General features: G+C 54.9%; 1 protein-coding gene and 1 long non-coding RNA gene across 2 annotated transcripts; one reads left to right on the top strand and one right to left on the bottom strand.

Annotated features, from left to right (window-relative positions):
• The first annotated feature begins 747 nt into the window (after positions 1–747).
• LOC127540299 (uncharacterized) lies at positions 748–5,325 on the top strand. Its single transcript, XR_007948117.1, has 2 exons — positions 748–2,276; positions 4,858–5,325. It is a non-coding gene; the product is annotated as an uncharacterized LOC127540299 (long non-coding RNA).
• Positions 5,326–6,627: 1,302 nt separating this feature from the next.
• POLR2G (RNA polymerase II subunit G) lies at positions 6,628–9,665 on the bottom strand. The gene is made up of 8 exons (XM_051964933.1): positions 9,550–9,665; positions 9,336–9,445; positions 7,957–8,116; positions 7,782–7,832; positions 7,624–7,689; positions 7,235–7,306; positions 7,009–7,042; positions 6,628–6,872 (listed from the first exon to the last, which is right to left on the bottom strand). Exons 1-8 carry the CDS (start codon positions 9,559–9,561, stop codon positions 6,859–6,861), a joined length of 519 nt encoding a protein of 172 aa, XP_051820893.1. The 5' UTR covers positions 9,562–9,665; the 3' UTR covers positions 6,628–6,858.
• Between the last annotated feature and the right edge of the window lie 648 nt (positions 9,666–10,313).

The raw sequence follows: 10,313 nt of genomic DNA, 5'->3' as shown, positions 1-10,313 counted from the left end.
CACACAGCCAGGAAGTGTTAAGTGTCTGAGGCCCGATTTGAACTCGGGTCCTCCTGACTTCACGGCTGGTGCTCTGTCCACTGCGCCCCCTAGCTGCCCCAAGATGAGGTCTATTCTCTAAAATGTAATCTCTGGGAGCAGGTTTCTTGGGGGCTTCTGGAGGCAGCCTTCGGTTCAGTTCAGTGTAATCACCCCCAAGGCAGCCAGGAGTTAAAGTCCAAATCCTTTATTGCCTCCTTCACTTGGGGCTCAGCTCCTTTTTCTTAGCGGCCTTCTGTAGCCTTGGTTCCCAGAGCTTAAGCTGCCTTTTTTGGCTTCTGAATGTCCTCGACTGAATCCTGGCTGAGGCTCCGAGAGCTTCTAGTGCATCTGTCTCTTCTGGCCCTGAGAGCTCCTCCTTATGTGTCCCGCGCTGAGTCCAAACCAATCATTCTATCACTAGGGAACCATTATTTGTTGTCGGATTCAATCACTGCTAAACCAGATTTAGCCATTGTCTCGATTCCACTTACTCAGAGCCTTGTAAGAATCCTAACAAGGTCTGAGCCCTGGGTTGCAGCTAATGCATGAGGCACCTTCCCGGAGGGACTAGGGAGCCACTGGAGTTTATTGAGCAGGGGAGTGAGCACCCCTGGGGTTTAGGAAGATTCCTTTGAAGGCTGGAGCACCCCCACACACACCTCCACCTGCATGACTACTGCGGCAGTCTAGGAGTCGGGGGGCTGAGGGTCTGCCCCTGGGGTGGGACTTCCCCGAAACTCTGTCTCTGACTTGAGGAGGGCCATGAGTAGAAACTCCTTGAAGAAGAAAGTGTCCTTGAATCCTTCCATCTGCAAAAAACCCACCCCAGGGAATCACGACAAGCAGTTTCACCCCCATGGATAACACGCACTGATGACAACAAAGGGCACAGACTTTGTGGTCCGCCTATCACATGTTCCTCGTCCCCCCCTTCCCCCCCCCCCGGACAAAAAATGGCGGAAAATCCCTCCTTTGGGGAGTTCATATTAACTAACTCATTAGTCCCTTTCACCCTGTTCTCGACCTGGTGCTTGGATCAGTGGCTCCGTATCTTGCTCTGTACAAGTCACCGGGTCAGGCCTTTCTCTAAGTCTTCATCCTTGGGTGGAACATGTGGGAATCCCGTTGGAAGCAGGATTCTCCCAGCATGGCGCTCTCGCAGGGCAGTGGGATAAGAATCCAGCAGAGAAGAACTAACATTTGGTCAGCGGAGGCTGCCAAGTGGGAAAAGGCGACCAGGACAGGGAACATCAGCCTAATTGTCAAGAACGTTCTATTTTTTTTAAATAGAGTAAGATTTGGTTCTAATTCATTCGACCTGAAGCATCCACCACAGCTTACAGAGAGCTTTGATTTGATTTTACTTGAAAATAACCTCAGGGGCTCGAGCAAACACAGCTAAGCAAGGCGGTGGCACGGATGGGGCCCAGAAAGGTGCCCGGAGACAACCTGGGCATTGACAAAAGTGTTCCCTGGGGCAGGGGCAAGAAGGCGCTGACGGATCAGTTTAGTGCGTCGGTCCCAGCCTGGGGGAGGGGGAGGAGGGGGTTAATCCAGTCCGGGATCCCAGTCATGGCAAGTCTCTCAGGCTCAGTTTTCCCTATAAATCAGCATGTGGCTCTGGCCATTGACGCTGAGCACCTCTGGGTCCCGCCCCCTGGCGCCCCGCCCCTCATGGGGTCTTTCCTAAACGGGATAAACTGAGTGAAGACCTCTCACAAGGACACGGCCTCCCCCAGGCCCTGGTTGGGACTTGAGACTTTGCAGTAACAAGTTGAGTCCTGGTTAAAAGCTGCGGGTGTTCCATTATCTTAGGTAAACATTTCCTCCAGTCTCCACACACACCCTTTTTTTTTCCCCCTGAGATAATGGGGGTTAAGTGACTTGCCCAGGGTCACACAGCCAGGAAGTGTTAAGTGTTCAGTGTTTAGGTCGGATTTGAATTCAGGTCCTCCTGAGTCCAGGGCTGGTGCCCCATCCATCCACTGCGCCACCTAGCGGCCCCTCCCCCCCACTCCTTTTCATCAGCACTTAAGTATTTAAGACAGTAAAGAGTGTGCTCGTTTCTGGGCTCTGGTAAATTAGAACTCCCCAGCCAATAGGGAAGGGGGGCGGGGCGTCTGGTTAGGGTCTGTATAAAGTTGCATTCTGCGCTCTGCACTTTGGCTCCTCAGGTTATGAAGAAGCTCTGGGGCAGGTGGTGGGGGAGCGTTAGGAGTGAATCCTGGAGTGTTTGTCCTCCAGTGATTATGTGGGTAAGAGGCCCCTTCTGGCAAGAGAACAGGAGGGAGGTGACAGCTGTTCCCGGGGGCGGGGCTAGTACAAACGGGGGGCAGCCTGGGCGGGGATGGTGACGTTCAGAATGGGGCCTTCGCCGATGCTGTCCCACGTGGGGGCGCCGGAGGCACAGCCGGCAATCCTGAAGGCCCCACTGCCCACGGGGCTCCCCGGCCAGACTAAAGACAAGGAGTTAGCGCCTCCCTGGCAGGGCCACGGAGCGACACCCACAGAGCCGGAAAGAAAGTACCGGGAGCGAGCTCTCATCCTTGGAGTGTGGTTCCAGCCGGGAAAAGTGGGAAATAACAAGAAAGAAAGAAAGCAGGGGAGAGGAAGGAGGGAGGAACGGAGGGAGGGAGGGAGGGAGGGAAGGAAGGAAGGGAGAGAAGGAGGGAAGGAAGGAAGAACGGAGGGAGGGAGGAAGGGAGAGAAGGAGGGAAGGAAGGAAGAACGGAGGGAGGGAGGGAGGGAGAAAGAAAGGAGGAAGGAAGGAGGGAAGGAGAAAGGGAGGGAGGGAGGGAGGAAGGGAGAGGAGGGAAGGAAGGAAGAACGGAGGGAGGGAGGAGGAAGGGAGAGGAGGGAAGGAAGGAAGAACGGAGGGAGGGAGGAAGGGAGGAAGGGAGAAAGAAAGGAGGGAGGGAAGGAAGAAGGGAGGGAAGGAGAGAAGGAAGAAAGAAAGGAAGGAGGGAGGGAAGGAAGGAAGGAGGGAAGAAGGAAGAAAGGGAGCAAGGGAAAGAGGGAGGGAAGGAAGGAAGAAAGGGAGGGAGGGAAAGGAGGGAAAGAAGGAAGAAAAGGAGGGAGGGAGGGAAGGAAGGAGGGAGGGAGGGAGGCAGGAAGGGAGGGGGAGAGAAAGACAGAGAGATTTAATCTTAAGGGTCTCAGCTACCTTTTGAGTTATTTGGGGAGTGAAGGCCGGGCTCTGCCAAGAGCTGGGGGCTGGAAGAAGTTCCTGCTGGCTTGTCTCTGGGATTAGAAACCAGCCAGAAAGAGAACAGATGCAGCCCCTTTTCCCCTCATCTGGGGAAGTAAAGGTGCCATGGTCAGGGGTAAACAGGCAGCAGCTCAGGCAGCCGGACCCACAAACCTGTTCTTTCCCCTCCCCTCCCCCCCCCACGTATGTTTTGCTGTCAGAGGCCCCTTTCTTTCCCTATAGCCCCTGAGCATGCAAATGTGAAAGCATATTTGGAGTCGGTGTAGATGTTCTCTCTCATTCCTTTCCCCAATTGTAAAACTCTGAGGGGGCAGCTAGGGGGCGCAGTGGCTAGAGCACCTGAAGTCAGGAGGACCTGAGTTCGAATTTGACCTCAGACATTTAGCACTTGCTGGCTGTGTGACCCTGGGCAAGTCACTTAACCCCAACTGCCTCAGCAATAAACAAAACAAAACAACCTATAAAGTTTTCAACTATGAAGCAACGATATCCAGTAAAGCAGTTAACATTCGTACAGCATGTTCTGTGCTAAGTACTCTTGCAGTCCCGTGATCCTCACAACACCTATTATTTCTCTTGACAAATCAGAAAATTGGCAGAGAGAAAAAAAGAGAGCCACAAACTTCATAGCTAATATCATTGAGACAGAACAGGGCTCTTACCAAATGCAGAGGCGGACCGGCTCTCTGGGTGCTGCCGGGGTACCCAAATCTTCCTGGACGGAAGCAGCTAGGGTGCCCGGATGCTGATGGTAGTTTCAGGTGCCAGGGCTCAGGGAATGCTGACTGTGGACCCTGACCCCGACTCCATCCCATCCCCCCTAGCTGGCGGGGGGAGTTATTTGGGTAACACCCTATTTCTCCGGGTGAGCAGAATTTGAATTTTAATCTCTGAGATAAGGGGGCTTAGCAAACAGAGGGCCTTGGCTAGCAATCCCCACAACTGAGATACACTCAGGGCCACTTCGGGGAGTGCAGCAGAGAGGGTCCCTTAGGACCTTCTGGGATGCTTTCCCAACAAAGCAGACGGGGGGGAGGGGGGAGAGAGGGGGGCTTCAGACAAGACGGAAATCAAGGAAGAGTTAGTGCAAAGTTGCTAATTACCTGGTTTGGGTTTTTTCCCTTTCAGAACGGAAACTAGTCCCAATGTTTCAGGATTTTTTTTTTTTTTGTCCATCTTATTACTTGCCAAACTTCTCCAGTTTTGAGAATTTGCTAAGATGTTTTGCTCTTAAAACTCTGGAGAATCTAGAAAGATGTGATTTTAATTGTAATTAGCTAATTTTTTGGTGTAGCCCCAGCTTGGCCAGAGCTGAAGTCCACAGGAAAAAAAGTTAGGCTTTTTAAGAAATTTTCCCAGCATTCTAACTCCAGCATAGAAGGGGTTTTTTTGTTTGTTTTTTCTCTTGCTGGTTGCATTTTAAATCTTTCCAAGTAACAAAATGTAGCTCACAGAACAAACACACTGTAGAGGTTCATCTGATACCCACTCACTGTTATGTCTTCTCACTGCCCCCCAACTAAAGCAGTGAATCTTCTGAGTGAATCCCTTCCTTTACTCTCCCTTTCTTTTCTCTCTTCAGACCCTTAGAATAAAACCATTCTTGACTCAAGATTTGTCTTTCTTAGGCCACGAACCTGTGTAAATGTAACTGAATGAAGTGAGCAGAACCAAGAGAACATCGTACGTGGCAAAAAATTATACAACGATCAATTCTGACAGACGGGGTTCTTTTAATCAGTGAGGTAACTTGGGCCAGTCCCAATGGAGAGAGCCATGGACTTCCAGACAGAGGACTATGGGGACTGAGTGTGGATCAGAGCAGAGCATTTTCACTTTTTTTGCTGTCGTTGGCTTGCATTTTGTTTTCGCTCATTTTTTTTTTTTTTAGATCTGATTTTTCTTGTGCAGCATGGTAATTGTGGAAATAAGTATAGAAAAACTGCACATTTAGCCTATATTGAATTACTTGCTATCTAAGGAAGGGGGGGGGGGAAGAGAGGGAGAAAAAAAATTTGAAATGCAAGCTTTTGCAAGGGAACGTTGAAAACTATGCATATGTTTTAAAAATAAAAAGCTAAGATTCGTCTTTCTTACCGAATTCTCACAGAATCCTTTGAAAGATGCTAAGTCTTTTGGAGGCCAACAGCCCCCAAGATATCCAAAAAAACAAAAAGGACCCACTGTTGTTACACAAACTTATCAACTACAGCTCTTTTTGTAGTGGCAAAAACTGGGGAATTGAGGAAACGCCTTCCACTGGATGGGAGCTAAACCGGGTAAGGCAAATGAAAGGGCGTGGCTGAATCGCCAAGAGGGATGCTGAATGGGCAGAGGTGATGGAGGGAATCTATAAGAGAAACTCAGGAACATTTATTTGTACGGACGTGTGCAATGCTGTGAACAGACCCAAGCGAATAATTAACACAACAGCAATTTAGAAGAACTTAAGGGACATCTTGACCGTGAGCCAAGTAAAATGAGCAAAGGTACCACCAGTACCGAGACTGTGAAAGGCAAGGTAGACAAAGAACTAGAAGATGGAAGGAGGGAGGAAAAGACAGAAACAAAAGGGGGAAGTTTGTTGCCTTTGAGCATTCCAGAAGGCACCTGGATGGGCTGCTAGCAGTAGGATAAGCCTTTGACATGAAAGGATCGAGGGAAATGGGGGGAGGAGGAATCGGGTCAGGGGAGATGGTGCAGACTGGGGTCGGAGGGTTGATGTGACCAGTGTAATCAGGTGTATGGAGGACACCACTCCTGTTCCTTCACAGGACGGGCAGAGCAAGAGACAGGAGGTCAAAGGTGGGAGGGAGGGTGGCCCTTCTTTGCCTGGGCCCTCTCTGTGGCCCATCTGGGATTCTGGGCAGGCAGGATGTGCTGGTGTGAACACCGCCCTGGGGAAGGTAGAAGATGCCTGGCCAGGCCCCGTGTTGCCCTTCTACAGCGACATGCTACACTCAGCCAGAGATGGAAGGCCTGCAGTGCTGGGACCCCGAGCTCTGGCTCCTCACATGAGGAAGGCTGATAATAAGGCGGAATCAGGGCATCTGCCTGACTTACCCTGAACTTGTAGTCCGCTAAGGCCGCCAGACCATCTCCAGAACTGCCTGTCCGTGCCTCCCCCAGCTTGTACTGGAAAGGGGATGTGCATTTATCACGACTAAACGTGATCTGATTCAGTCCAAGAGTCAAGCCCGCCAAGATAGCCTGGGATCCCGACTCTGCCGTCAGCACTTGGCTGCCTCTCCTGGCTCTGTCACCTGCAGATTTCCCCGGAGTCCAAGTATCCCCAGCCTCCCTAGTGTCCCCGATCACTGGGGGTCACAGCCCCAGAGAATTCCCCACGGGAGGGGGCGGGGGGACAGCACGAGAGACAATGACTGAGAGAGTCCACAGAATCTGACAACGTTTATTAAGTGCCCGTTACCACCCAGGGTGACGGGCGCTGGGCTGCTCTAAGAACCAAGAGCCCTTATCTAAGTCAGGAAAGGCCGGGGGACTACCAGAGAAAGGAACCTTGTTCCCCGAGGCCTCCAGAGAGCGGCAGGGCCCAGCCGGGGGCGCCGAGAGCCAGCCTTCACGTCTTGCCGAAGACCACAAATAAACAAGGAAGAGCACGTGTCCGTTCAGCTCACGAGACCTGGGACGAGTAAAGCACACACAGAAAATGAGAACCGCCCTGGAGCGGCAGGGAAGCCCCCGCTGACGGCAGCCGCCCGCCTCCTGCCCATCCCCAACCCAACCGTAGCAGGAGAAAGGCCCCGGGGAGGCCTTACCCAGGTAGTCGTCCATCAGGGAGCCGATCGCGAACTACAGGAGAAAAGGAAGGAGATGAGAACGACTAAAGCTCGGCCCTCCCTCCCCCCACGCACCCCCACCCCGGGGCTCCGGGAACCTCAGCCCCTTCCTCCAGGATGTTGGGCCAAGCTACGGCCTGGGCCACTGCGGGTGACCGGGAACTCCCTGGGGACACAGACCAGGCCCGGCCGGGAAACAACTCACAATGTCGTTCTTATCCACCCGGGTTCCCACAATCTTCAGGCGGATTTCGTCGTCCTGCTGAATCACGATGTCCTGGGGAGGGAAAGGCACAGACAGGAGTCTGAATCATATCATAGGGGGGAAGGGGTCGTGGGGGAGGGGGGGAGGGCTCACGTAATCTATAGATTGTGAGAGAGGTGTGCATGTGTGTAGGGGAGTGTGTGTGTGTGTGTGTGTGTGTGTGTGTGTGTGTGTGTAGGGGTCACGTGTGCTTGTGTAGGGTTGTGGGGGAGGTGTGCACATGCTTTACCTCCAAGCCCCCCCATCAGAGCCCCTCACATGGGCTATATCCCAGCAGCCTCCCCTGGGGGGGGGGGGCGGGCGCTCCTCCTCTCTCTTCCCCCACTCACCTCATCCACTGTTTTGTAGCACGGAGGGTTAGAGTTGGGATCAAATTCCATCTCGGAGGGGATGGACTGGAAAGGAAACGAGAGCGGGCAGACATTGGTCCCAGCCGTGCCCCGTGCCCATCCCTTCTCCTCAGCCTCCCCCAGGCCTTCACACTCACATGCCGAGAGATGAAGCAAGACATGGGTCCAATCTCGGTGAAGAGCCCCACCTACAGCGAGGAATGGCCAAAATGAAGGGTCCCAAGCGGCGCCCCTCGTGCGGTCTGGCCCGCCCCAAACCCGCCGCCCCACCGCCCCCGGCAGCTCCCTCCCTGGCTCGTCTGGAGGGCTCACCTTGTTGACCTGGGTGACCACAGCATCCACAACCTCCCCCTTGAAGGGGCGGAAGACAATAGCTTTGTATTTGACAGGATACAGCACAAACCCTCGCCCAGGCTGGATCACCCCGGCCCCGATGTTGTCGATGGTTGTGACGGCGATCACAAAACCGTATCTGGAGGGAGGGAGCGAGGACAAGGTTGGGGACGGAGGCAGGGGACTGTCTAAAGTGTAATGACGGGGAAACAAAGCTGGGGAGGCTGGCGGCTGCAGAGCCGGGACTCCGAGGCCCGAGGCCGCTTTCTGCTGCTCTTAGAGCCCGGAGACGACCGGACTCAGAGCGGGCCAGCCTGGCCTGAGCCGTGACGCTGCAAATCCTCCTCAGGGCTCACGGGACCCCATAAAGCAGTGAACTCTCTGGTGCGAATTCAAACACAGAAAGGGGACAAGGAGAGAGACAGCCCGGGTAACCACGGAGGCCACGAATGACAAGGACAAGCCACAAGCATGACCTGGACCCAACAGGTAACGTCCCAGCTCCTGCCAGGCTGCAAGCCCAGGCCCGGGGACATGGGGGGGGGGGGGCAGGCTGTGGATCCAGATTAGGGTACTGGGGGGCAGGGGGGTTCCCCTCCAGGACTCCAGCTCCTTCTCAGTGAGGTGAAAGCGGGGTGGGGGGGCAAAGCGGGGAGCACTTGGCCTAGCATCTCCTTGGTTGTGTGCCCCCTTCTGCCTTGGTTCAGTGGAGAAGAAAATGGTGACCCCTCCCCCTCCCATGTCCTCACCAAGAACCCCAGAGGCAGCACCAGGCTCCCCCCACTCACACCCCCCCCCATACTACACTATAGGCAACCTTTAAGATCAGAGGCGGTCACTGGCCCCAGGCCGTAAGTTCCCTGAGGGCAGCCTCCCCCCCCCATTCCTTCTTCCTGCTGGCAGAAGAGCCCACCCTGGCCAGAAGGTTCCAGAAAAGGGGGAGAGGCCTAACGCTTATGATTGGCTCCACTGACAGAACGGGAAACTAAGGCAGACAGTCAGTCAGGTGCCTGGCCCAGGTCTCTTCCCGGTTCTCGGCCATTCTCCTACTGCTCAGAGGGCCAGGATCCCATCAGGGGCGACAGGACCAAAAGACAATCTCCCCTCCACCCCCACCCCCCCACCTTGAGCCACCCTGAGCCTCGGTTTCCCTGTCTGTCCGTCCAAGGGGAATAATGATGTCGGTCAAAGCCCCTGGCCCTCACGCAGAAGGCGCCCACCTAGCCTGGGCCCTCAAGGACCCCTCTCGGGAGTCTCCCACCTCGCAGGGGTTTCCTCTCCCTTTCAGGGAGGGTTTCCTCATTATCCCCCATTCCGAGGCCTTCCAGGCCCCAACCCCCTGGCGGCCCCTCACTCACTTGCCCGTGCATGTGCCCTCCACCTCGGTGAACAGTTTCTGCTTGACCGTGTTGAGCAGGTTCGGACCGAAGTACCGCGGGTGTAACAGGATCTCGTGCTCCAGGGAGATCTGCGGGGACCGTGCGCTAGGCCCGGGCTCGTGGCCCCCACGCCCCCCAATTTCCCGGCCCCCGAATCCCCACCTCGCCCCCTCCCCCACTCCGCGGCGCTCACGTGGTAAAACATCGTCTCTGGGACCGGAGGGCGGGAGTTTGAATTAACTCCACAGCCCAGAATCCGTGGGACCGACCGGAAGCACCCGAGCTTCCGGTGTAACGAGACCCGCCTCCCACAGCGTGCCCGCCCCTCCTGGCTCCGCCCACAACTACCTCACTACTTTTCTTACTCTTGGGTCACCTGATTGGCTAAAGGACATCTTGGTTCCACCCTTTCTCCGGGCCTCTAACCCACCCCCACGCAATCGAGGGTCTCTATAAGGGGTCCTCAGGGTGACCCCGCCCCCTCTGTCCTCGCCTCCCGCGCCTCCCGCCCACTCTGCCGCAGCTCATTGGCTACTGTGCAAATCGGGCCCCCTCATAAGGCGGGGCCACGGCGCAGAGTTTAGCCAATCTGGACTGGCCTCGGCTTCCCTTTGAGGCTGATGATTGGTTCATCTTAGACCCAATTCCCCACAGCCTCAGCCTTAGCCCCTAGCCCCAGCCCCCCAACCGTGCACGTGCTGGATTGTTTGGGTGATTATGGGGACTTCGGTGGGAGAAGTCTGTCTAAAGAAACCGGACCGATGGGCGGGGCGTGTGCCTTGAGCCGCCCGTTAGGCCAGTCGTCCAATCCCCAGGCCCAGGGCTAGATGCCCGTTCTGAAAACTTCCGCACCTCCCTCTTACTTTTGGGATTAAATCTAAAAACTTCTCAGCCCGCTAGTCTTCCAGGACTCGTTTTGTGTTTTCTCTATGTCCCACCCACAGAAGAAGAAAAAAC

Source organism: Antechinus flavipes, chromosome 6, assembly GCF_016432865.1.
Source record: "Antechinus flavipes isolate AdamAnt ecotype Samford, QLD, Australia chromosome 6, AdamAnt_v2, whole genome shotgun sequence".
In the NCBI taxonomy this organism is placed as follows: domain Eukaryota; kingdom Metazoa; phylum Chordata; class Mammalia; order Dasyuromorphia; family Dasyuridae; genus Antechinus; species Antechinus flavipes.
The sequence above is the reverse complement of the archived record's forward strand: the minus strand, read 5'-3'. Positions and strand labels throughout refer to the sequence as shown.

Bases quoted from the DNA above. Each gene is read 5' to 3' on its own strand.
- POLR2G (XM_051964933.1), bottom strand. The intron at 7,690-7,781 runs GTGAGTGTGAAG...TTTCCTTTCCAG, and splicing joins CTTGCTTCATCTCTCGGCAT to TCCATCCCCTCCGAGATGGA. The intron at 7,307-7,623 runs GTGAGTGGGGGA...TTCCCTCCCCAG, and splicing joins GCTACAAAACAGTGGATGAG to GACATCGTGATTCAGCAGGA.